The sequence below is a fragment of the Fragaria vesca genome, linkage group LG6, assembly GCF_000184155.1.
Source record: "Fragaria vesca subsp. vesca linkage group LG6, FraVesHawaii_1.0, whole genome shotgun sequence".
NCBI classification, from domain to species: Eukaryota; Viridiplantae; Streptophyta; class Magnoliopsida; order Rosales; family Rosaceae; genus Fragaria; species Fragaria vesca.
This window is the reverse complement of record NC_020496.1, coordinates 19,127,428-19,155,072: the sequence shown is the minus strand read 5'-3', so window position 1 is coordinate 19,155,072 and position 27,645 is coordinate 19,127,428. Positions and strand designations below refer to the sequence as shown.

The following is a 27,645-nucleotide window of genomic DNA, read 5'->3' as shown; positions in this document are numbered from 1 at the left end:
CATTGTGTATGTTTTGAATCCGAATGTGTTGGTCCTTAAAGACATGTTTCTAGGCTTTTTCACCCTTTGAGATTATGTTTTGGGCAATTTGATGATTAGATTGATAAATTGACAACTTATTAGTCTTATGCATCTACGGTTTGAAGTGTGGTAACCATTAACTAGCTTGATTGTAGCTAAACTTCCTTGGGTCTCTATTATCTTGCACTCTAGGCCTCTAATTTGGATGTTACATCCTTAACCGGCGTAATGCCCATGTTAGAGAGTCGATTGTGGCCTTAACCGGCATAATCCATACACCGAAAGGATAATTGGTCTAGTAGTCTTAACCGGTATTAGATATGGGACTTGACATAATAGGATATGTATTTGTGAAATTGGTATCGATGTTTGCATATGAGTTCGTGTGGATCACTCGCCACTCCCATGTTCTCATCATTCTCTAGTTCACTAGTTAATAGCTTATTTTACATTTTGATTGTCGTCAATTTAGTTGACTCCTCATTCCATCTCCCTTTTATATTTCGACTAATTGTAGATAACCATCACTAGGTTTCTAGTTTTGATTAGGCTTTGGTGAGAACTAGAGCCGAGCATTACTAAGGCTTGGTGCCTTAGATTAGCATTTCCCTTATTTCGTTTTCTTTTTCTTTGTTTGCTTAGTGACTTTTGTTCCGATTAGCCTAGGATTATGGGTTAGCCACGAATCCCCGTGGTACGATAACTTGGGCACTTATACTTCCCTATCTTGACAACGATACGTTCGCTTGCGTGAATTGTAACCAAGTCAGCGATGCAGTCGAGGTCAACGAATTTGGGAGTATTGCTGCGCCTCAGATCAAGGGCGACATTGTTCCGGGAACGGCAAATGCGAGGCTGATTGAGATTGGGTATGGACCTGCAACTGGTCGGTGGTTTTTCTGGCAGGAAATTGGCGACTTCAGCAGGGTTGATGGCAAGCTGGTGCCAGTCATAGATGACTGGACAGGTAGGTCACCGGAGAAGGCGATGGCGGCTGTGGTGGATATTGGTTTTAGGTTTTGGGCTTGGGCCTTGAAGTCTGGAGAAGAACTAGGTTGTTATGGAGGGTGTTTTGCCACCCTCAATTGTTACTTAGTCCTTTGGGAGAGCTTGCTTAAGGGTGAGGATCGACTTGGGCTTAGTCCTTTGGGAGAGCTTGCTCAAGGGTGAGGATCGACTTGGGCTTGCCGATCCGACCTGGTTCGAATAAATGCCTATCATCTATCTTTCCCATAGGTTATAGGTTGTTTCATTGTTTTTTTTTAATTTTTGTATAGAGAAATTGTCTAAAATCTTTATTCTGATTATAGGCTCAATTATAGTGTTAAGTGAGCTGAAATATGTATTGAGGGTGCGCCCGTACATGAATCATTTGATCTTATTTACTCTCTGTACGCAAAGTAGTGGATTGATTCATGATGTAACCTCTATTTGAGTGGAATAGACGAATTCAAAAAATTGAACTACATATTATATATTATGTTAGTTTACTCTAATATCTCAAACAAAGGGAGTCCTTCTAGTAAAGACTCTTAAATTGAGGACTAGTTGAAGATTTTTTGGTTTATGGTTTAAAAGACCCAATTTTCGATCACATTTTGACATCTCAACCGTTCAGTTTTTAGGTTTATATGAGTATATCATTTCTACAAATTTTCACCCAAATTAATGTTCATTAAGATAACAAACTAGATCAAATTAATGAACGAACCTAATTTGTCAAATATGAACCGTTCAAGTTCATAATTGATAAATCACACTTATGAATGCCTTAACAATTTTCAATATAGCTAAAAATTTGGAGAAATGATCTACTCATAAATACCTATAAATTGAACGGTCAAGATGTGGATATAAGATCGAAAGGTGAGATACGCCGAAAAGTCATCACGTAGTCTTCAACTTAAGGGTCCTCACTAGAAGGGCTTCCCTCAAACAAAAACAAAATAAAATCAGTAGTGTTATAAATATTATAATATATGTGGCTGTCCACGTAATTACTCATTAGTTATGTACTCTGATGTAAACCATATCTCTATATAAAGAGGCTAATGAAAATGAATGAGTAGACTTTTATCTCCTCCCAACTATCCTCTCTGTGTCTTCTCTCTATCTTTTCTTTATTTTACAACACGTTATCAGCACGACTCTACATTTGAGTTGATAACGACCAAATCCTACAAACCCAAGACTGAATTTCCTACACTAAATTTTCTTATGTTTCTATACTCGATGATGATCTGAAAATTACACGGTGCAACTTAATTGTTGTTCTTCACTCGTGTTCTTGATCTATGAGTTTGATTTGTTTATTGTTCATATTCAGATGATTCAATTGTTCTATTGCCATGATCGGCATACTTTGTTTTACCCAAATAATCATTATCATTCTCTCTTTTGCTTTGGGTGTTGGGATTTTTGGTTGCTGCGATTAGGGTTTTGTTTAATAACCTTTTTGTAGTGCCTTTAATTCATATTAGCTAATTACTTTGAGTTATCTTGCAATTGTGTGTAAACATATTATTTTACCCTAACATTCTCAGAATTTTTTTTTCTTCCGCTAGCTCTAGATCTGCTAACCAAGCACATCCTTGCACCTTGTTTCATATTTATTAGACTCTATGATGATCGACGAGTTTATGTTGCACCTTGTTTTTGGGTTTTGCCCATAACACATGATCTATGAGCATAATACGATCTTGCTATATACAATTTCTTCCTCTCATGATTATGCTGTTGTGTTTACCGAATTTAGATTGTACATATGCATTCATCAATTTTGGTTAATGGGTCCTTTGTTTTTCCTCTATATCGCATATTGATCAATAGGCTGCAACCATGATACAAATTTTCAGTGATATCTATCAAATATATGTACTGCATGCTCTACTATATCCGTTGATCGGTCTTTATGAATATATATATATATATATATATTCTTGAGTTCAATTTGTCTTTCTCTTGTTCTTAATTGACATCCGTACAGAATTGTTTATCAAATGACATCTTAGGGAGTTGAATTAAGCATTCAATCTTATCGGTGCAACATTGCTTTTATTTATATGTGTCATTAGTTTATCTATCCAAGGGTGCGGTTAATAGTTTGGATCCCACATTCCTTATTGCGTTTTTGTGGTATCATGGTAATATGTGAAGCATGATATCCGTATTAGCAAGAAGATCGAGCCTGAAGTCTCTTGATTGAACTATGGAGGATTTAAAGTTCCCCAAAAGTAATATAGTCAAATTACGACTTGAACGTTCTCAAATCTTATGCAATTTACGAGGGCCTGAAGTTCCTTGGAGTTATACAACGATCAAAATGACATCTTATGATCCCTAATCTTACAAGGGCTTTAAGGTCTTCACCTATTTGATATTATGTCCTTGTGTAACTAGAGGAGATCGAGAAAATCATCATATTTGAAAAAGTTAACCAGACCAGAAGTTCTATCCATTTTCTTCATTCATGGAACAAGAAGCTTCCAATGTCGAATTTATTTATTTTCGCTCTTTACAGTTTTCTTATTTTGTTATGCATTTTCTTTACTGTACTTATTGTTTAAATTTATTATTATTCATTCGGGCTAGCAGCCCTACATCTCGATCATATGAATTTCGAGTGTAATATTTTTGGACCAGAAGTTTCAAAATATTGTTCGTAGAACCCGAAGTTCTAATAGTAAATTTCAAATCTAAACATTTGATTTGATTACACGTATCATTGATGACTCCAAAAGAGCACATACAATGTTAAATTTCTACAACAACTTGAGTCATATAATATCATGAACCCAAAGTTCATTGAAACCGGGCATGACTAGCTAAGTCATAATTTACCTAGAGTGTTGTCTTGAATGAGTTACAAATTTTGATGACCACTAGCCCTACTCATAGCCGATTGTTTATTTGTCGCATATTTTTTTGAGTTGTCACCTCAATGAGCCACTCCTCTTGTCATGAGGGGGAGAAAGATTGTTAATGAAGAACGATGTAAGTTGGTGTGAGTTGTTTAACCGTCATCTCATTTTGATATTGAGATGTGTCATCAATTAGCGGTTGATAAAAGATTCTGAGAAAAGTATATGCTAGATTCACTGTTTTCTACTTGGATTAAAGTCTATGAGACTATCCATATTAACTCAAATAGTCTATACCCCATTTGATTTGTGGGATGCATGTGTACCCATGTGACATGGTTCTCCTGAAGAGAATGTCATGATACAATATTAGAGTTCCTAATATGGCTACACATACAAAGGTTGTAGGTACGCCATTAGAGAATAGTATCTTCGTTGACACGTGAATTTAATGTTCTTGACCTCAAACTTGGTTTTGGTTCGCCACCGGCCAATGAACATCTCACTCGAAAAAAATGATAGAGCTTTAAACGCGTATTAGCTCATGGTCATAATATGACAGTCTTCCCGCCGTTAGGGGGAGAATAAGACTTCTGTCATTTGAATAACGGCGTGAATTTGAGTGGAATGTATCCACTAGGTCTAAAGTTTTAAGCTCCTGAAAATGGAAGATTATACAGATCCTCTAACGGTCTACATGATATTACAAGTAAAAGATCCACATTCGCTAGATAATATTTGTCTTAAAAGTGACAATATTTGCCCCAGAAGTGGCATGGGTACCCAATATCAAAAATGCATACATATAAGAATGTGTTGGATCTATGAATGATGATCATCTATGAAAATTTACAAATGGTAGCTACCAAAGACCATTAAGGACTATATTAATCGATGATATGTCATGTTTCATTATGCATATCGACAAAGCATATTATTGGCCAAATTAGAAAGAGGCAATTCCAATAAAACTAAATATTTGAAACGTGATGAGATACTTTGACCTTTAACCCTATAGATACAAAAGGGTATTTATCACAGTGAAAATATATCACTATGGTGCAATGTCTACAAAGGACATGAGATTATGAATCTGCCCTTATACGAATGATACTTTTCTATAAGTACAGTGTTACATGTAACTGTTACATGGACGGGAGACTTATGGCATGTTGTCTTTAAAGACACATTGATAAACCAAATTCCCAGAAGTGAAGTGTCATTACAAGCGTATCGCTTGTCAAATCCTTAAAGGATTTAAGTACATGAATGATTATAATGTAATTCGATCCATGAATACTTGAAAGAGCCTGAAGCTACTTCATGGAATCAAATAGTCTAAAGCTAACTCATATATACTCATTCCATTATAATTAACGTGATCAAAATTGCCTCAATGAGTACTATGATTGGACTACAAAATCGAATTCGAATTATGATCATTATGTTGCTACATATATATTCTAACTTTCAAAGTTATGAATTACTTAGAACTCTTGAAGAGCTTATATGAGACGTATCACTACACAAAGATATTGATGTGTATGGCTGGATACGCCATGATGATGTTTCAGTGCTTTAATGTCAATTAGTTTATGTTGATTAACTATTACTTAGTGTATGAATTAGGTCATACGACTTAATGAGGTAAGACCCATTTATAATCGTTTAGCTCTGTTGGTATTGTTTTAACTTTGCAGGTTTGAAATTTCATGATGAGCCCCTTATATGCAAAGCACGCATGGTCTCACTTTAGTGATGGACAAATCAAACCGTTATTTACGGTGCATGAAACTTGCAACGTTTCAGGGGGAGATTCTCATCAGGGGGAGCATCCAAAAGTATGCTACCTAAAGACATATGCACATTGCACTCTTTTTCTCCTTCGACCAGGGTTATTTTTCTCCCACTGGGTTTTTCTTACCTGACAAGGTTTTTGACGAGACAACATTATGCGTGTCTAATTTCATCATTCATTGGTGGACATCCAAGGGGAAGTGTTATAAATATTATAATCTATGTGGCTGTCCACGTAATTACTCATTAGTTATGTACTCTGATGTAAACCCTACCTCTATATAAAGAAACTAATAAAAATGAATAAGTAGACTTTTATCTCCACCCAACTATCCTCTCTATGTTTTCTCTCTATTTTTTCTTTATTTTACAACAAGCAGAACAATTGAATAAATAATGCTATGTGCTGACATGAGACGTGGTGACATCCAATCATTTCAATCTCATGAGCTCAGTATAATACATCTTCATAATAATGTAGCGAAATATTCTACAAGATTCAAAATGGCGCGTGTCGCAGTCCGTTGCAGTCGTTGGGCTCCGCGCTTCCTACCTTCCATTTCCAAAAACGAGCCGTTTCTCTCTTCCACCTTCTCCACCGCACCGGAAAATGCGAACCCGGGTCGACCCGGACCGCCTCCGATCCGGGTCGCGCTCACCGAGTCATCCGGGCGAGGCGTATTCGCGACCCGGAAAATCGAGACCGGTGAGCTCTTGCACACCGCCAAACCCATTCTGACTCACCCTTCTCTTTCCTCCCTCCACACCGTCTGCTACTTCTGCCTCCGAAAGCTCAGAACCGCCGACGCCTCTCAACCCCAAAGCGTTTCCTATTGCAGTCAGGAGTGTCAGCAACAAGCTCAGGTGTCCTCTGTGGGATGCCCACCACGTGTTTGATGTTTTGCTTCTGAGAGAAGTGCTTTCGTTTCTGTTTGGTTACAATTTATGTGTATGTTTCGGTGATTTGTAGGGATTTCATGATATTGAGATGACAGCAGATTGGTCAGCTTACGATAACTATTGCCGGTACTACCGCATTCCTTCATTTCATACATTTATTTCGACTTAAAATTGCGCTTTTTACTGTCATTCTATTATCTATAGGCATTGTTTGTGTTCCTAAATCTAAATAGGATCAAAGACTTCCGATCGTTATTATTCCTATTTGGTCTGTTCTTTTGAGTTCTATAGTTAGTTGTGTGGCTAACTAATATATAAACAATCGTAAATAAATAGGAAGGACCGTTGTACAAAGCTAGTAGCAATGCGTAGTTAAGCTCATGAAGCCATACAGCTACACCATTGCGCCAAGACACGCTCTTTTTTTCTGTGCATACTCTTTTTATCCATACCATTCCATCTTCACTTTATATCTTTTTTGTATTCCCATCTGCTAGAGAAAAAAATACGAATCATGCAGAATTGGTTTTTAAAAATTATGGTTTCAAATATACACATATTTATCTGCTCTGAAAACTGAGAGATGCATGACAACAATTGATAGGTGAGTTATATGTTTATTGTTCTTATTACTTCTAATGGTCTCTTTTAAAGGTCCAATGGTTTGAAATATCCACTACTTGTAAAGCGGTTGGCTTGTATGGTCATGTCAGGAGCTGCACATGCCAACCTTCTAGTCATACTCCAACCTGCTAGCTTAACTCCGGAGATGATATCTGAGGTTAGTACCTTATCTGATTCATTCTTTAAAGAAGACATCAGAATTCCTTGATTAATGGTAATCGATCGAAATTACTTACTTGGAAAGCAACCTATATGCTTGAAGGTAATTTCATTGACAATTCATTCGTCTATGGTTAGAATTGGTAGATTCTTTTAACAATTAATGTTTTTCTCATGCTGCTGCCAAGTCATATTTTCATCTATTAATAGTACTATAGTAACTAGTGCAATTGAGTAAGTGCCTTTTTCATCAGAGCAGGAGTAAAGGGAATTAATGAATGCATAGAAATATATAAGAACTATTAGGTTAACTAAAGGATTTCAATGCTTCAGAAAATATAGTGTTCATCAAGTTAATCAGTTTATACATTATCAGGAAAAAAGTAACAATTAGTTTATGTAATAAGGTGACAATTTTCAGATGGAAGAGGGGTTTGGCTTGCTAAGGAATGCCTTCATAAACTCAAATATCATGGGTGAACAGATGTCTTGTATCCTTCAACAGACTGAAGTTTGATTTTACTTTCCGAACTTAATTTTTCCCTTGCACTTTGGAAGCAGCATTTGGAGAATAATTTTCTTTGACATTATTAGTCTTGACTAAACAATGGTACATCGGCATACTTGCACGGATTCGTATTAATGCATTTCGTATTGAGTTGGCTGGGGGATACAATGACCTCTTGTCATCATTAGCAGCCTCTATAGAAGCTGAAGCAGCTGTTGGGAATGCTGTTTATATGCTTCCATCCTTTTATAATCATGATTGTGGTAAGTTCTTCACCTCTGCTTTGCATCACTTTGGTAAAATTGTTATCACCTTGTTTCTTTTTTCTTTTTGATTCAATGGAACTGCATACTCTGTTCATAGTAAGGGCATAAAAATATAACAGTTAAAGTCAACCACAACAAGTGTCTGAGCATTCAGCTAATCATGAATTTTTACAAAAGTACTCGAATTTTTACTAAAGTTTGGTCATCTTCTATATGACAAAAGTATAGTTTCATTTAGTCATCTTCCATATGACAAAAGTATAGGTTTCGAAAAAATCATTTAGCTTTAGACAAGATAAAGACATTTAATAGAGTGCTTTGCATTCTATGAAAAAAGGAACTATGGAGTTCTGACGGGTAAGTGGAAGTTTAGGTAGTGATCTCTATATGACAAAGAGTAAAAGATCCAAGATAAGCTTAGTCTAAATAAGGGAAATAGAAATGTGGAATTTTGACAGAACCTGGCTGGCTTGAACAATTTACATGTACCTCAAAGGCACCTCTGTCACCAATCTCATATCTGATTTTGAATATTTCTTTACAGATCCAAATGCCCACATCATATGGATAGAGAATTCAGATGCTAGATTGAAGGCCCTTCGTGATGTGGATGAAGGTTTGTCAAACTTACAGTACTTTTGTAATGGCGTTTTTTAGTTTCCCCCACCCACGCTTTTTTTATTATTTTTTTTGTGGTAATGGAGGGACTAAACACCTAGCCCTCTAATTATGAGGTTTCTTACTTATGATGTATGATTGGCCCCCCAGCAATGCAGGTCTTACCATTTTATTGTTGACAACCTTTACAGCCAATTATAGATTGGATTAAAACAGCTTTCTTTTTTTCTTTTTCTTTTTTTCTTGTAATAAAGCGGCTATACCAGTTACAATGGAATTGATTGCATATTCATGTTAATATGTCTGTTCTGAACTTACGAATTCTTCTATGGACACCTTTACCGTCATCTTAACGCTTGGTGATTGCTACATGGAAATCAGTTGTTTTTCCCATGCTTCGTCTATGAAAATGAGCAGCCCTGGGTTCCAATGCCACTTTTCTGAAATAGCCTTTGCATTCTTGCTGACATTCTTGTTCGATGAATGCCTACCAGTCCTTAATGTACCAGTGCTACCAATATCTTTTATGAAAGGCTGACCTCAACATGCATCCAAGAGTCTATCTATTTGATATATATTCAACAAGTAGTCATTTGAGGCTAATTTTTGTTTCACACATTTATCTATATGGCCCACAGTTTTACTATAACCATATTGCTAGTATGTGTGCGCATTATTTTGATTGAGTTACATGATAGGAGAAGGGTAATTCAACTGTGGAGTTGTAATACTTCTTGTATGTGCTGGGTCAAAATTGTGGGAATAATCCAAGTGGAGGTGTAGTTGGTAACTTGTGCTTGTTAACATTTAAAACCATCTTCTAAAGCTGGTTTTTTGTTGATATGATCAGTAAACTTATGTAAGTTATGTAAGAGTTGCCAAAAAAAAACAATTACATCATTCATTCTTTTCAGGGGAAGAGCTCCGGATCTGCTACATCGATGCAAGTATGGATCATGATGCTCGGCAGAGTTTCCTGTCGCAAGGGTTTGGTTTCCGGTGCAATTGTCCCCGGTGTTTGTCTGGTGATTAATGATCTAAAGATGTTTAGTTTTGACTAACCAAAATTCTTGTTATTGCTGTGATGATAGATGTTTTGTAAACTGTACGGTACTCATGTATTTGAAGTTCAGATATGGCTTGTCTTTCTATACTTGTGTTTTTCATTGTTTTCCGGTCAAAGTGGGAGGTTCCATGGCCAAATGTAATAGTTTTACATTTAAATTTGCAAATACATATTGAGGTAGGCACTGGTGTATGGAAGTGTCTATACAGCGTTGTGGTTCAAACATGAGTTCTGCTAAATGTACTTTGGTTACAAACGTGTAATACGTTACATTGTTTACTGAGATAACATTTCCCATAAATGGTATTTTTGAACAACTGGGCACTGGAGTTGTAGTAAGTCTTTTGGGAGCCAAACAGCGTTTAAAAAACACAATGCTTGTCAGGACTCAGGGCAGGAACTAAATAGGGGCAAACAACCAGTCATCTGAATCGTTTGAACCACTAATGAATTTGCAGTTTGATTGAATATGATCATTACACATTTACAACATAAATGTCCATATTGAAAAAACTTAAAAGCAATGGATTCCATATTGAAAAAACCAAACACCAAAATAATGCCCTATAGAATATTGAGTTCATGGTAAAAAAAAATAATAAAAAAAAGACTCAAAAATTATGCCCTAGAGAAGAAAATAATGGATTCGATATTGAAAAACACAAAAACAAAAAGAAAATATTATGCGTCTGCCGGGAGTCGAACCCGGGTCTATTGCTTGGAAGGCAATTATCCTAACCGTTGGACTACAGACGCTTAGTGTTGATAGAGGAGTTGATAGTCAATACTAGTTATATCTGTACCAACATAAGTTGCCTACAGAAATCTATGCAACTTATAGAACAGTTGCATATAGAAATGCACATATAGAATTGCAGAGACCTATTTTCCCCAGAAAACTAGCTAGCTATATGTGCATAATATACATTTGACTCCTTTCTTGGATTTCCCACACCCTTTTTTACCCTGCATTTTTGGGGTTAAATATATATATAGACAGGCATACAAAACCTACCTCACCCAAAGAACACTAATCAATTATCAAAGCCATTGGAGATGAGAGGAGTGTTCCCGCCAACTTAGCCGTTGGTAAACTAGTGTGAAAGAGTTGGCAAAAAGATTGCCCTTCTGCCAAATAATGTCACTATATAATCACCTAACTCCCATCTTCCTCTCTTCAAACTTTATATCCAAACCAAACCCTCTTCATTCTTTTAGAGTTTAGGTAGTTTACATGCTTCCTTTTCATTTTGGGTCAGGAAGTGTTTAGCTAAAGTTTCAACTCAACCATGCATTTTTAACTTCAAACAACTTATACTTTGTTTGTTGACCTCTTTTTTTTCTTCTTTCTCTTTCATCATCTGATCTTATTTGCTTCCCATTCTTCCTTGGCAGTGATGGAAGCTTCATTGCTAAACTCTTTCTCTTCAACAATTAATCCACCAAATAAACTTGCAATATTTTCCGAAAAGTGGGATTGGTGCTTGTTGAGGAGAAAAAAGAGTAGTTTAGCTGTGTGCCAAGGAGCATCATCAGGTGGAAATGCAAAAAAGATCAGTGGTTTTTCTTCTGCTGCAACTCTAATGGATGCAGGAAGCCTTGTTTTGTCTCCAAATGATCAGAAGGTCAAGAAGGAGAACAACACTGCAGTCAAGGAGTTGGTGCCTTTTGTGGAGATGCATGATGGTATTGGAATTGTAAAGTTTCTTAGAGGAAAAGGGTTCTTCATTACTGGCGGAACCGGTTTTCTAGCAAAAGGTTAAATCTTTACATGTATATATCTTGGTCATTTGGCGGCCACATGTGTATGAATTTCCATAAAAGCTACACATATTCAGCAAAAGTTCTTATTTCTGTTTGTCTAAAAATGCAGTTCTTATTGAGAAAATCTTACGGACTGCGCCTGATGTGGGGAAGATATATCTCTTGATCAAGGCTAAAACCAAGGAGGCTGCAATGGAAAGATTAAACACTGAAGTATGTTTTTTTTTCCTTTAACTTGATTTTTTTTTTTTTTGACCTTCTCTGAATTGTTCATCAATTCCATTGCCTAGCTCTTACTTTGAACTTGATGCGTGTCTGTGTTCTATAGATCATAAACACGGAGCTTTTCAAGGGTCTTAGACAAACTTATGGAAAATCTTATCAAGCCTTCATGTTGAGCAAACTAGTTCCTGTGGTGGGGAATGTGTGTGACTCAGATCTAGGGCTGGGAGACGACGTAGCTGCTTTGATTGCTAAAGAAGTTGATGTTGTTATAAATTCTGCAGCTAACACAACATTCCATGAAAGGTAATGATGACCTTTTTTACCTCGGGTTTTCATCTCTACACTAATTTTTGTGTTAATTACCCTGTCACATTGATTTATAATTGTAGATTTTTACTATTTTTGTTTTCTTCAGATATGATGTAGCTTTAGATATAAACACAAAAGGTCCTTGCAACCTTATGGCCTTTGCCAAGAAGTGCAAGAAACTTAAGCTCTTTCTGCAAGTATCAACAGGTCCGAGATTGACTTCTTTATCAATTATGTGTGCAAATTTGGTATCACTTAAGATATATGATTTTCCCTTTCCGGTGTACAGCATATGTTAATGGACAAAGACAAGGGAGGATTATGGAAAAGCCATTTTGTATAGGAGAAAGCATAATAGGAGAGAATTCCACCTCAGAAACCCCACCAGGATTTGAATCACTGGATGTTGAAAATGAAATGAAGTTGGCCATGAACTCCAAGGGAGCTTATGAAGATAATGAGGTATCTCAGAAGATGAAAGATCTGGGTTTAGAAAGGTAATGTTACTGTTACTTCTTCAAACTTTGTCTCTGATTACTTGGTTTCCAAGAAATTAAAAATATAGGACTAGGAGATTTGAACGAAAGAACCAACCGAGATCTTAAGTACATTGATCATTGATTTCTTGTTTTAACATGACAAGATTGTCATCTAATCAGGGCCAGAAAATATGGATGGCAAGATACATATGTGTTCACCAAAGCCATGGGAGAAATGGTGATTGATGATATGAGAGGTGATTTACCAGTAGTCATAATCCGACCTAGTGTCATCGAAAGCACTTGCAAAGAGCCGTTTCCTGGATGGATGGAAGGAAACAGGTATATCTTTCAAGTGTAGTTGCCTTCGATTTGAAATTGCTTTTCTAAAGCTTTGAAATAATCATTCAATTCTCTCTGTGTTTTCAGGATGATGGATCCAATTGTTTTATACTATGGAAAAGGACAGCTCACTGGTTTTCTAGTAGACCCTAATGGGGTACTTGATGTGGTAATTAATCTCTATCTTTTTATACATAAAAGAAAAGTGTTCTTTATCCATAACATCACATTTTGGATCCCTGAATATTTCTGATCACCTACATGAATGCACAGGTTCCAGCTGACATGGTTGTTAACGCAACTCTAGCCGCCATTGCAAAACATGGAATGGCTCAGAAACCAGACATCAATGTCTACCAGATTACTTCATCGGTTGTGAACCCATTAGACTTCCAAGATTTGTCTAAACTGTTGTATGAACATTACAACTCGTCACCCTGCATGGATTCAAAAGGCAGGCCAATCAACGTTCCATCGATGAAGCTCTTCAGCTCCATGGAAGATTTCTCTGATCACATTTGGAGAGACGCCACTCAAAGAAGTGGGTTAACAGCTTTGGCTTCCTCAAATGGGAAGCTGTCTCAGAAACTTGAGACAATGTGCAGAAAGTCGGTAGAGCAAGCAAAGTATTTGGCTAGTATTTATGAGCCTTATACTTTCTATGGTGGAAGGTATGGTCGCGATCAACAATCCCATTGTGACTTCATTTGGATCATGATGAAGCATTTGTGTTATAGTTGATGAATACATATCATTTTTTGCAGGTTTGATAACAGCAACACTGAGAGACTAATGGATAGCATGTCTGAAGAAGAGAGGAAGAAGTTTGGATTTGATGTGGGAAGCTTAGATTGGAAAGACTATATAACAAATGTTCATATTCCTGGTCTTAAGAGGCATGTCTTGAAGGGAAGAGGGGTGTGATGTTAACAGCATTACAGCTCCAAGTCCTTGACTATATTGTAATAATAAGCCAATACTTCTTTTTTCTTTTTCTTTTTCAATCTAAAAATGGTCAGGGAAAGGTGAAATGTTTCCTTTCCCTTGATTGTGTAACTTATTTCATGAAACTTCAATCATCCATGGTCTAGAATTTTCTGATCAGTTCTGTAAAAATGAAGGGTATCTGTAATTTAATAAAAACTCGAGTGCTTCACTTATGGCTAATGGACATCAAAAGCTTAAGGATAATGAGATAAAGAACATCAAACTCATAGTCAGTCATTTAAACAGATTCAATCGCATTTAGCAAGTACATAGATAAATCTGGATCCAGCAAAACTGGTACAAATGACTGACAGGTTCATCTCCCTAAATCAGCACCTAAATACTCTACAGCCATCCAATAGACATAGGCAGTGCTATACTAATCTCAACTAAGAAAATTCTGGAAACAAATCTTACTAGAGAGAGAGAGAGAGAGAGAGAGAGAGAGGCTGAATTTGCATCAACAGATTCGGATGACCGAATGTCCAAATTTAGGTACCCCACTGCATCTTCGTCAATCAATTTAGCTCTGACATGAATATCAGCCATTTAGGAATCAGTCATTTCATCACTCATTGTCTGCTCTTTGAAAAGGTGATTCAGACCAAAGCAGCATTTGATTCACAATCTCGAAGATACATAAAATCCATCAACTAATACAAGCCTTGTGGTGTGGGGAATGCAGCAACTAATTAGCTTGAATAATCCATGACTGGCATACCCAAGTATAGAAAGTATTTACTAATGAGATTTCCCAGGACCAAGAACTCGTAGGCCTTAAGAAATATCAGTCATCTTCCTGATGTCAGCTCCAAATGGAAGAGTACAGACACAGATATTCTCCATGATTCCATCAGACTGTTAGAAAAACTTATTCTCTGTAATCAACAAAGATAACAGGTATACCATCATCAATAAGGATATCCTTTCCTTATTGGAACACCATACTCTAAGGATATCCTTTCCTTATTAGAACATCATACTCTAAGACGAAACGCCTTAGGAAAAACATATGGGCTGGAAACCCAACAATGTTGGATAGATCTCAGCGAATCTGATCCCAACAATGAATGAAAGCATGGAGTAGACGACAAACAAAAATTACATCATGCACGAAAACCCCCAAACTAATACTCATATTTTTAGGAACCAAGATTAAGGTACAAACTGGAGAAGGCAACGAAATACCTCCAGAAATGCGCAGCCTGGATGTGCAAACGGGCCAGCCTGCACCTTTGAGAATGCATGTGGACCAGAAATCCTTGATGATTTGCAAACATTACGCCAAGTACAAACATCAGGCAGGATAGCACCTGAACTAGTCTTAACCAGCGCTGACAGTACCCCGGTCTCCTCAAAAAGATAACACGAGAAATGAATGGTGGGAATCAATCGGTGTTCATATGTCCTACCGGTATTTACTTGATATACAAGGTGCAGTCCTCGGTAGTTTTCCTACTGTGAAAGCACCTCTAGACCGATCCAGTCACAAAAGGCAAACATTTGATTATGTTCTCTATCATGGTAATCCACAACTGGCATATCAAAGACTGGGACAAGTATGGGGCTTCTATAATGAAAGTCTCCATTTTCCATTTTCAAGACCAACCCATCCTGCCATATCTACTACTGCACCCAGAACCCACCTTGAATGCACAAAACTGCCTTGCATTGCAAAGCTTTTCTTAAGACTTCAGAATTTCATATTCTGGAACCTTAACACCACCATCAGGATCAATGACAATTTCAACCATGATTGATTATCTGCAAAAATGACCATTCTTTGGTTTTCCGCATTCCCCAGTTCCCAACTCCATGGTCTACATCCACATTGAATTTGCCACCACCTATACACATGGGATCTAAATCACTCAGTTCCAGTTGAGCACATATGGCTTCATCATAAACCTGAAGTACAGTACATAGATCCACATCCTTTACATGGCTCTTGAACACAATTTGCCTTGTCAACCAAGAAATTTGGGCCTGTTCTATAGACACAAAAGGAGTTGTTAAACTCTCTAATATCAATTAAAAGAGACAGAAAAGCGACCCATACAATTATAGAACTACAGTAATGCAAAAATGTTCTAATCTTCCCCACACAGAAGTAACAGAAACATCTTGCAAGCAGTTTCCTTGTATTTTCCAGGAATAAAAGTGAACTTGTGTCGCAGGAATAAAAGCCTAGGCAAACCATTTCCAAGGATTACAAGAATAAGAAACCAGACACAAGATGGCTCTTTTGTATTAATTTCTTTATTAAATTTAATGTTCGGTATAGTTGTATAGTAGGGGCATCTGGCATTCTGGCATATCTTCAAAAAAAACTCTGCAACCACTTAAATAGTCTTATCACTCTTATGAGTTTTTCTTTTGGCAAAAAGTCTTACGAGTTTTGGGTTTTATTGTACTGCTAATAAAGAAGCAAGTCAAGTAACTTATAGGGAAAGTTAAGTTGAAAAAAAAAAACAAACAAGGAATGCATATTTAGGTAGTTGTTGGACATTTTTCTGCAGAACTTGAGAAAAAAGCTTCCCTGAATCAGAAATTGATAATCAAATAGAACATACCAGCATCTGCTACAAGAAAACAAACCTTGTTGAATAAACACAATTAGTCAATATTGGAAACAAAAGGGCTCAAATACTCTTCAAATCCAGAAGTGGCCTGTGACCAAACTATGATAGCTAGGATGGAACTAATGCTACCTAACAGAGGCTGCTCCATATACTGTGCAATCCTAGTTTCACCAATTGTTGCCAGCTCCATGGATTTATCATTAAATGTCAAATATGCCAGCAACAATTTACAGTTAATTATGAAATCAGTAGAATTACAACCAACAAGGAGAGATCGATCATCTTATTTCAATACTATTTGCTGCTCATAAGAGGAGAAAACTGAAGAATGCATGAAGCTATGAAAAAAATTTTCAAAAATCACATGAAAAGTAAGGGGTAAGAGAACCTTTGCTATGACAACACCTTATGAAGTGGAATAGCATATGTGAGCATAAAAATCCTGAAGAATAACACTTCCTTGGAGGATGCACCTGGAAAGGTAGTGAGAACTACTGGATGCACCTTGGGGACAGTGTGTGTATCAGTCGTGTTTGTGTATGTCAAATTTTTGTTTTTTTTTTAGAAGAAATAGAGTCAAAGAGTAAACAGGATTCCTGTGTCACAGTAGCAGGGTGTTCCCAGAAGTTTACTCAAATAATTTGTATGCCAGTCATAATTCATAATCTTCAACGAATGAGTGAGGAAATGGGATATGATCTTCTTCTTTTAGCACAGGGTTTGGGGCTTTTGATAAGCCACATTTGATGAGAAGCCTGACCTCTTTGTGTTTGCTATTTCTCCAAATATACTTACCTTGTATCCGGCTCCAGGTCATGATCGAATCGGATGTACATGCCATCATTTCAGACACAACAACGACAACAACAAACAGCAGAAACCCTAGAATTGAAAACAGTAATAAGCAGGAAATCAGACAAGAGCGAGAGAGCGATTGGAATAAAACGGTACCGTTTGTTGCGTTTTTAAAGACGCGATTAATACACGTCTCGAGTAAAAGATACGGCGAGACGCGTATTAGTTTGCGTATCGATTACGTCAGTATTTTAAGTTTACAGTAAAAGAATAAATAAACAATAAAATTTGACTTTTGTTGGCCCAAATTTTATCTTTCCTTAGATTTTGGAATGTTCTTTCTTGTGGCAGGCATTTGTCTACACAGATTCGATTTCCAACTGTCGCCAAACAAGCTCTGAATCATATTTAATCTCCCAACAGTGACAATTATTAAGTTTTTCTACAATTTTTTCTGTATCAAAAAAGAAAAGTCCTATTTGATCAAAGAAATAGAGAGACAAAAATCTTAAAGAGACGAAAGTCCAAGTCTTTGCCACTAGTTGGGTTGGTTTCCTCGTTTGGTTTCTGGGTCCTCTTCTTCTTCTTGTTTCTCTCAGAGAGGAATAAGAAACAGAGAGAGCAGGGAATGGAGAGCACAGCAGTGTGGCAAGGTGCAACACTCTGTGGGATTCTGACATGGATTCTAATGGCTTCTTATCTCAATCTGACCCCAAAGCTTCGATCTCTGCTGCAGCCGTGGGTGGCCCACCACGTCATCACAGGCACGCCCCTCATCCTCCAGATCCAGGTTTCTTCATACCATTTAATACAAGGATGACCCAGAAGATCATTCTTTGTGCTTTTTGCAATTTCTGTTTTGACTTTTTATCTCATTTGGAATCTTGGGTTTTTCTTTTTTGTTGCAGAATTACCAGCATAGGTTCTTGGATGCTTTCTTCTCTGCCTTGTCATGTGTTGTTTCTGTGCCTTTCTACACTGCATTTCTTCCTTTGCTTTTCTGGGTATGCTTCTCTTCTCTATATAATGGTCATTTTTTATGGTTGTGATGGCGGTTATGTCAGTTTTGGGTTCATGTTTGTTACATTATTTAAGTATGCTGAGAAGTTTTATGTGTTGTAGAGTGGGCATGGCAAATTGGCAAGGCAAATGACCCTCTTGATGGCTTTCTGTGATTACTTGGGGAACTGTATAAAGGTAATCTCACCTCCCTTTTACTGTTTAGTTTCTTGATTTGTTTAAGTGCTTCAGGTATCAAGATTTTCGGTTTTTCTTTGTCTTGGTAGGATGTGGTATCAGCTCCTAGACCGAGTTGCCCTCCGGTTAGGAGAATAACAGCGACAAGAGATGAGGAGGATAATGCATTGGAATATGGATTGCCATCTTCTCACACTCTAAACACAGTTTGCTTGTCTGGGTAAATACTATTTATCTTGTCATATAAATTCAGCTACGGAAACTAAGCACAGCATTATAGAAAGCCCTGCTTTGATCATCCAACTTTATGTATACTTATTGATAATAAGTATTCTAATTTTGTCAAACATATAGCGGCTATGAAAGTTTTGGTTATATTTTGTAAGTCAGTCTGGAAAATAACTTGTTTTGGAGATAAGTTATTAATAGATGTAACAAATTTGAGCCCTTGCCATATGAGTTACTTTACTGTCATGTATATACTAATTATCTACTCATGGGTGGTGGGTTGCAGATACCTTTTGCATTACATCCTATCTTATGCTCAGAATGAAGATGCCTATTTGAAATTTGGTGGACTTGCTCTTGTTTGCTTGCTTGTGAGTCTCATTGGTTTGGGTAAGTTTCTAAATTATCATAATTTTAGTAGTTTCAGACAGCTTCTTTACTTATTTTATCTTAAACCCAAAACTGAACTCATGGGCTTTTTATAGGAAGAATTTATCTCGGCATGCACAGTCCAGTTGATATCATTGGTGGACTTGCTGTTGGTTTGCTGATCCTCTCCTTCTGGCTTACTGTTCACGAACATGTCGATAGTTTTGTAGTCTCAGGACAAAATGGTATGGCACAGACCTAGTCATTCAATTACTATTATATATATGTTTTTGATAGCTTGATTGAAACAACCTAAAATGCAAAAGGACCTAAATTTGACCCAAAAAAAAGGACCTAAATCTGGAGGAACTAAATGATTCAAAAAGAAGCTAAAATACTGTGGGATGGCAGCCAAAAGTGCTGACTACACAAATTGGAATACATGCATACCACCCTGCTTTATCATATATCATGAAGTGGAACACAGAAACCTGTCAGTAATAGCTGAGAATCCTAGAAAGCTATGACTATGGTATGCAAGATTAAGACAGGGATGGAAATCTGATAGGTAATAAAAGTTCAAATGAAATATGTGAATCCAAGAAGTTTCAAGTGGTGGCTTCCGGCAGTATTCATGTTTGGCATATGCGTGCTCTGACCGAGATCTTTGAAGATGATTCTGTACTACAGACTGTTCAGTGGAGGAACTTTAGGACACCTTTGGGGAAATGCACCTGGTGCCATAGCTGATCGTGTAGCTCTAGAAAAGCTTTCATATTATCAAAAACAGAATGACATTACTCTAACTAAGGAGAGCAACTCTGCCACGGTTTAGAAACTATGAAGCCATTAGTTGGATTCTTTTTGTTATGTCCCAAATTTGTACTATTTGACAAGTATACCAAATCTGGTTCAGGCTAACTCAGAATGCTGCATCGTGAATTTCATTGGATGTCTGTGAGATTAATACAACAGGATCTAATTTGACCTCTTAAAACTGCCATGAGGATTCATTTTGGAAATATAATATTTATATTGGTGTCTCCATTCTTATTAATGTGGTGTTTGTATTGCAGTTACAACCTTCTGGGCTGCGCTAAGCTTCATATTGCTCTTTGCTTATCCTAACCCTGAGTGTCCAACTCCAAGTTTCGAGTACCACACAGCATTCAATGGTGTCGCATTAGGCATTGTAAGCGCGTATCCCTTTAACATACATGCATTTCTGTCATCTTTATATTTGCAATATTCTATTTTTAACCATGCATATCACTGATCGATTCATATACATATAATGTTAATACTCGATTTTCAAATGTAGGATCAACAATACTTAGAACTAGGACTTGGTTCTTGAAATTCATGCAAGATCTTGCCAATTTAAGTTATATGCTTTCTCATATTATGTGCAATTCCATCCAGGTATCTGGGGTCCAGCAAACGTACCAGCAGTTTCACCATGAAGCCGTTCCACGGTTATTTATATCAGAATTAACAGTCCCTTGCTTTATGGGAAGAATGCTGGTTGGAATACCAACAATACTTATTGTGAAGTTCTGTAGCAAAGCTCTTGCTAAATGGATTCTTCCTGTGGTAGCCAACGCTTTGAGCATCCCAATAAAATCAAGCACATACATTCCTACGTTAAATGGATCAAGTAATGGGAAAAAATCAGACCGGTTGAAGCAGTCAGGTTATCTCCAGAAGCTATACCTTTTCTCCGGCCAAGACTCATTTGATGTTGATACTGGTATCAGATTCATTCAATATGCTGGCCTTGCATGGTCAGTGGTAGATCTTGTTCCTTCTGTTTTCTCCCTATTAAGCTTGTGATACCTCATTCTTATGATCACTATGAATTACATTTCTGATGGGAATGTGCCATGTATACAATTTTGTGAATTGTATATTTTGCAGTATCAAAATAACCCCAATTTTGCCTATTGCCATGTATTCAATTTTCTAAATTGTAAATGTTCAGCTGACGGCTGTTGCAAGATTTGCATCTTCCACATTTTCCGATGTTTAGGGATTGTGAATCTTAGGAGCACTTGGCTTGTATTGCTAGGAACTGGAGTTCAAAGCCTGCAATCTTAGGATGTCTGCAATATCCATTGGGTTGCTTTTATTGAAATCATATTCACGTTCCATGTAATCATACTGCTACAACTAGATAGAATCCCCTCTAGTTGCTAGAAAATGTGGTGCCATCCCGCCAATCTACTCCAATCGTGTATATAGAAATGGAGTACAGGGCCACTGTTTCCACACATGATACAGCTGTTTGATCTAAATGTCCATGCAACGATACTGAGTTTGTCCTAATTCATAGAGGATAACATGGTAGCATATGGACTTTCTAGGAAAAGCGTCAAAACACTAGACACTAGAACATGGGCAGTGGCCTAAAATAGCACGAATCCATACTAAAAAAGCAAAGTAGGGCAATGAGATTGGCGACTTAAGATGCAATTGCAATGAGCATTGCATACAATAATATCTCAGGCTTTCAATACAAAGAAAAGATCACAAACAAGCAAGAAAACCGAGAAGAAAAAAGGGAAAAAAAAGCATCAACCAGTGTCACTCGTGACATATGTAATCGGATAAAAAGGAAATCATCCACTAATAATTAAGTTCAAGCATCCTTGAGGGCCCAAACTGGGAAGGGTGACAAAACATACAAGATGAAAAAGAACAATTACAAAAAATGAAAACAAACAATGAGGGATTATCCACATACTTCTGCTGGATATAATACAATCTGACAGTGTCAACAACTAGGCAAACTATTTGATGGGAAATCCAGCAAGGTTCAGGTCTAAGACAATCAGCAGACACCTTACCTTTGTATTTTACATCCTTTTGGAATATTGCTATAACCAGCCAGGAAGGGTTTATAATTTAAAACCAATGGTCATCTTGTGCAAAACAATGTGCAACCATGCACTGGAAAGTGGTAGAGCTATGAAATAAACGACACCACCGCAGCTGCTTCACAAAAAGTAATCAGGTGTTCTACGAGTAACATCTGGTTCTCCTCTCCTAGGAGCAGGCTCAAACTGCACAGACGTCATTCACACATGCTTAAAATTGATCTCAATGTATCTGGTAAATTAAAAATGGATGAGAGAAAGAAAGAGAGACCTGGATGAAAGTATGGCCCCTGCAGTCATCGACTTCTAAAACAGATGCCATGTTCCCACAGCGATAGCAATAATTGGGTGCACTGAATATGGTAACCACCTTTTGTTCCTGTCCAAAGAGAGTAGTTTTATTCAATAGACCAAACCTTGAACAAAATAAAATTATTCAAGAAACCTTTTCCTCTGTAGTTAATTAACCAAGACAATGAACCCAAATTTTAGAAACAAGAATTACATGGGCCCAGTTGAATCCATCCATAACCAGTTGATGAGCTCTTGCAATCAACTTTAAACTATTTGTATGATTGAATTGTTCAGATATATCCTGCAAAAAAATAACATAAAATATTCAATCAATAAGAACTACACATCAGTAAGGTGGCCATCATAATTGTAGAGATTCAACATCTTCAAAAAATGCTAATAAAGTCAATCAGATACTTGAAGTAACCTGGCCAAAAGTATATCCTGCACCACGAGGTGAAATACCCCAACCACATCTGTCATCTGGGTCAGACCATAACAGATCACACATGGGCCCTTCGTGTGGAACCTCTTGAACACGATCAAAATTCCTTATGTTATCAAGGTTTTCAATTGAAGGGGATAATCCACCATGCAAACAAAATATCTCTGACTCAACCTAAGCAGAAATAAGCACACAAGTATCAACAATGAGCTAACAATTCTAAAAATAAATATACAATCCTCATTCCTCTCCAATTCTGTGAGATTCATGAAGATTTTCATAAATGTGTTAATAGTTGAAAGTGCCCATAAAAGTTATCTTCTACTCATAAAAACATCACTTTTCATTCTAATAGTCTCCACAATACTAGTACTTGCTGTTAGTTGCTTGAACTATGTAGAAATTAATACTTACCAATGCTGTCAGTGGAAAGTAGTCAAAAAGGTCGGTGAAGGTCTTCCATACACTGGCATTCCCATACCTGTCATGAAATTATCAGTGCACTATCCTTTACTTGCCAGAGAAGCAGAAGCTAGAAGCGCATAGAACCTTTTTACATGAAAGTGTGGGAAACCACTACATAAAGAGTTTTAATATATCCAAAAGGCCAAACTGCAGAAGAAAATGAGCAGTTGACAAACAAATAACAGGCCCAAGGAGAATGATACAGTAGTCAAAGTCCAACAACAGCATATTCCTGAATATAATCATTTTCTTAAACATCAACCGTCTCATGTCACAGCGAGACTCCAGTTGAAAGAATTTTCAGCACATTCTAAGTCATCGTTAAACACATCAACAAATTATATGGTAATGCTTTGCAATCTAAATTTCTACAGTCAAATTTTCAGAGAAGCAGTTCCTCTGATACTGCTTCATTTAAAACTTTGATGCATCAATTGCTATTGTCAAATTTTAAGAGAAGCAGTTCCTCTGATACTGCTTCATTGAAACTATGATGGATACATACTCAAGAAATTACAATGGATACAGACTCCAAGAGACTATGATGGATACATTCTCAATCAGTTAAAGGTAAATTTTAGCATACTCATTGAATTTGAAGGTCAATTAGTAATTGATATATAAGACTTTAATTAAGCAGGACAACAAAACATTATCAACTTCGATAGTAACATTACCTACTGATTGACAAACATGAAATGGCCATATGTCTTCTATCTTTCGGGTGCCACTCTGAATCTATATTCTGAAGGACCCGGGCAATTAAAATTAACAACTAAACCTGAGGTATTACATCTAAGAGCCTTTGGCAACCAGTGGTTTTAGCCTTGAATATCCAATCATGAATCCAATATTTTCTCAATTTCATCCCTTTTTTTTTTACAAGTGATCTAACCAGTTATATGCTGATTATTAATATTGGTTATGTTTTGCACCCGATGAGAATAACCACCTCATACTTTCTCCCAATACTTCATAAGAATTCATGATAAAGGAAGCATATAAATACTCAAATATAGGAAATTTGTTCATGTGTTATTATATCAAGACGGCATACAAGAAGGCCAAGTCGGAATACTCACTTGCGAAGACATTCATCGTAAAACCCATAAACCTGAGTAATCTGCCAACAAAAAAGTAAACATCTATGAAGCTAAGAACAATTTACACTTCATACTGACCGCATTGTCTCAAGATCAAGGTTCCCAAATTATAAAGGAAGCCTACTGATCAGAGTTCAAACTTATAAAAGGGATGTACAATATTAGGGGACTGATTTTGACCCTCCCATTTCCACCCCTTTATCACGTTTGTATTTCATCTTCAAGGACATGTAAAATCCATTAATTTTATATGGGAGTGCAAGTGTGCAAAATGTGATTGGGGATGTGAGAAAATCACCCCCAACATGTTATTGTCTAGCCATATAATCAACACTGAACCAGAAAGTTAAGAGTTTGAACAATCCTTTTCAATATCTGGATAAATTATACCAGAAGGAATGCAACACTTACAGCTACTGAAAGAAAGGTTAAGTACCTGACGGCTTTCGTGGTTTCCTCTAAGAATAGTGATACGCTGATGATAACGCACTTTCAGGGCCACTAGGAGCTGGAGAAATGAACTAATCAGTTTCACCAATATAATTTTAGAGCATCGATAATTGCTAACAAGCTTCTGATTACTATTATTATACTCATCAGCTACGCCAACTAGAAACACAACTGCATGACTCGATAATTTTAAAAATTATAAAAGAACAAAAAAAAAATCCACATAACTGATTGGTACATACCGTCACAGTTTCGACTGAGTAATAACCACGGTCCACATAATCTCCCATAAATAAGTAATTGGTGTCGGGACACTGTCAATGAAATTGATATGACAATAACCTTCATGAGATTTTGAACGAATATCAACAGAATGGACAACATTTCAAAATTCATGAACATGATAGTAAACTAGCTTCAATTGGATATGCAATTCTATTTGCTGTAATATGATACAAGATGCTCAATTGGATCTGCAATAATTCTATTTTCTGTAATAAGATACGAGATGAAACAAACAAAACTAAATAAGTTTATAAGACTTGAAATGATATACAGTTAATAGACTATCACAACGAAAAAAGAATGATGTGAGCACACGCAAATTTGCATACCGCCTATATAATACAGGTTAGGCCCAGGGCTTATACATAAGAAGCAATATAGTTGAACACCACTAGTACCCAAATACAATTATATTACATGAGCAGTTCCCTGGCTATAGACAATTTACGGTACATTGGCTCAGCAGAACACCAACGCTCATTGAACTCTCAAGTCCCAACTACTAATTGATAACATTCCCTCCAGCTGAAACATATGGGTTGAATACAGTGGTCATAGTGAGAACAGATACCTTCCCTCCAATTCGAAAAAGCTCTGCAAGGTCGTGAAACTGCCCATGAATATCGCCACAAATTGTCACAGGGCTTTTTACCGGCTGTATTACATGCAATAGAAAATTAGTACCTCCTAAGAAAAGTTCAAAGATATGACTTAATAGGTGGATTGCAATAATAGTTAAAGGACAGTGATAGTGGACAGTGGTACAAACAAGTATTACGGACACAAGAAGGGGAAAAAAAAATGCTTCCAACAGATAAAGTTTTGACCTGTGTGCTACAGACTACACAATATTATTAGTAATAATAACATGTTAAAGTTTCCTAAAGATCAAGCTAGGACTTGTGACTTGTCAGACCCTGAAGAAGAGTAACTAGTTCAGATGAAAATATATTTTTTCACGATTATGCTTATTAGTATTTAGTTTTTTTTAATAAACAATAGCAGCCTTTACTGATTAAAAAAAGGGATCATAATACAGCACTTTGGACAAGGGGTTAATAGATAAAGCAGCATACAAGGCGGTTCAACTCCCGCTTGTTTAGCTTATCAATAATTAGTCAATAACTGCGACACTGTTACCTTCTAAACTGACCAAATGCAGTCTTGAAAGAAAAGCAGAGACTAGGATAAAGCCTCAACAACTCCCACAACTTCCAAATTATTCCAGCATTTTACGATGCATTCCCCATAAACCACATGTCCAGACTTCAAAATTCGTAATTAATTCCTTAATTAAAGAGTAGAATAAGAGGTGACACTACTAGTGCTACAATACCAAAACTAGAACCAGTCAGTAGACATAAAAATGCACCTGGACATTGCTTTCTTCCATTAAGATTTCCTTTGCCTTCTCGCATAGCGCTCTCACCTACAACAAACGAAAGAACTTTTACAACAGCTGATTTATTACCAAGAAGAATGAGGAAAAGAAATGTGAATACTACTTGCTAAACTCCTCACAACTTCAAAGGAAAAATTATAAGAGGAGGTAGAAGGGCGAGGATCGGATAATAAAAGACAGGTAAACAAACAGTTTGTGGATACATAATACAGACAAACAAACCCTGAGATTAAACAAGAGACAACATCAACAAGTCTCAGAAACCCATTCTGGCAAAAGGACTTTCATATCAAAGATAGCCCATCTAAGCGGTTCCTAATATCATTATCATTCACATTAAAAAAAACGCATCCAGAACTAGCCTGCTCCTCCCAATAATTTTGTAATTAAATAAAATCTCACATTCTCCATTTAAATCATTTGAATTCAAATCCCAGCCAGCACCTGAATTTTAACAATAAAAATACACGTCTAAAATCTATAAAATCTCCCTTTATAAATCCGGTAAATCAGTCCAACCCTATCGCAAATCGAAACATCACCTATCGTTATGAAAATGAAGAGATGAAGAATGTACACAGACGAAACCTGTTGCTCGGAGAGTGGCTTGCACTGCATGAGCTGCTCGATCTGCTCGTTGAGATCATTGCTGGAATCGGAGGAAGCCAAATTGACGCCCATCTTCGAAAATCGAATGGAATTGGGGATAGTGGGTATTGGTTTCGGATTAGGGACAACCCTAACCCCAGATTATGATATTGGCTCCGGTCCTCGCTCTCTGATCGCGCTTAAAGCAGAGAGAGAGAGGAGGGGCGCGTGAACCGAGGGAGCGAGTGGGTATATAGTCTTTGCTTTGTAGCCACAATGCCACGTAGGGGTTATTGTTTGTTTCTCTGAGCTTCACTCATCAGTGCACGCTTATACGCGTGTAATGTCTGTATTGTACGCCCGCCTTGTCATACGACTGCACTTTCTCAAATACGGTCTTTATACACATGTATTTTGACTATTTTCTTGATACAATGATACTTCTCTCAATATTTTGTACAGAAAATAAAGGAAACATCACCAACATTGGATACGATGTCAACAAATCTTGAATTTATGTTTTATACAATGTTATTTTTTCGCACTTATCAATTGCTACAGTGCATGGCAGTTTCTCCATCTTTATGTGATGTGAATTAAGGATTCTCGCTCTAATTCAACTTGTGTGGTTTTTTTTTTTA

General features: G+C 36.9%; 4 protein-coding genes and 1 non-coding gene across 5 annotated transcripts; 3 read left to right on the top strand and 2 right to left on the bottom strand.

Annotated features, from left to right (window-relative positions):
- The first annotated feature begins 6,182 nt into the window (after positions 1 to 6,182).
- Positions 6,183 to 9,872, top strand: LOC101311306 (histone-lysine N-methyltransferase ATXR4-like). The gene is made up of 7 exons (XM_004305494.1): positions 6,183 to 6,542; positions 6,649 to 6,704; positions 7,233 to 7,359; positions 7,783 to 7,852; positions 7,956 to 8,132; positions 8,680 to 8,751; positions 9,668 to 9,872. The coding sequence occupies exons 1-7, from the start codon at positions 6,183 to 6,185 to the stop codon at positions 9,784 to 9,786; spliced, it is 981 nt and encodes a 326-aa protein (XP_004305542.1). The 3' UTR covers positions 9,787 to 9,872.
- A 631-nt stretch (positions 9,873 to 10,503) lies between these two features.
- On the bottom strand, positions 10,504 to 10,575 carry TRNAG-UCC. The gene has a single exon. It is a non-coding gene; the product is annotated as a tRNA-Gly (tRNA).
- Positions 10,576 to 11,216: 641 nt separating this feature from the next.
- LOC101311020 (fatty acyl-CoA reductase 2-like) lies at positions 11,217 to 13,862 on the top strand. Its single transcript, XM_004305493.1, has 9 exons — positions 11,217 to 11,577; positions 11,693 to 11,796; positions 11,912 to 12,111; positions 12,224 to 12,324; positions 12,407 to 12,614; positions 12,777 to 12,938; positions 13,026 to 13,107; positions 13,212 to 13,609; positions 13,703 to 13,862. The coding sequence occupies exons 1-9, from the start codon at positions 11,217 to 11,219 to the stop codon at positions 13,860 to 13,862; spliced, it is 1,776 nt and encodes a 591-aa protein (XP_004305541.1).
- Positions 13,863 to 17,836: 3,974 nt separating this feature from the next.
- On the top strand, positions 17,837 to 21,038 carry LOC101293321 (dihydrosphingosine 1-phosphate phosphatase C823.11-like). Its single transcript, XM_004303319.1, has 8 exons — positions 17,837 to 18,092; positions 18,211 to 18,306; positions 18,425 to 18,499; positions 18,589 to 18,719; positions 19,014 to 19,117; positions 19,213 to 19,341; positions 20,173 to 20,288; positions 20,519 to 21,038. The coding sequence occupies exons 1-8, from the start codon at positions 17,931 to 17,933 to the stop codon at positions 20,927 to 20,929; spliced, it is 1,224 nt and encodes a 407-aa protein (XP_004303367.1). The 5' UTR covers positions 17,837 to 17,930; the 3' UTR covers positions 20,930 to 21,038.
- A 627-nt stretch (positions 21,039 to 21,665) lies between these two features.
- Positions 21,666 to 27,230, bottom strand: LOC101293021 (serine/threonine-protein phosphatase PP2A catalytic subunit-like). Its single transcript, XM_004303318.1, has 11 exons — positions 27,005 to 27,230; positions 26,387 to 26,443; positions 25,586 to 25,669; positions 24,972 to 25,043; positions 24,716 to 24,787; positions 24,259 to 24,299; positions 23,126 to 23,192; positions 22,694 to 22,885; positions 22,478 to 22,567; positions 22,244 to 22,351; positions 21,666 to 22,158 (listed from the first exon to the last, which is right to left on the bottom strand). Exons 1-11 carry the CDS (start codon positions 27,095 to 27,097, stop codon positions 22,093 to 22,095), a joined length of 942 nt encoding a protein of 313 aa, XP_004303366.1. The 5' UTR covers positions 27,098 to 27,230; the 3' UTR covers positions 21,666 to 22,092.
- Between the last annotated feature and the right edge of the window lie 415 nt (positions 27,231 to 27,645).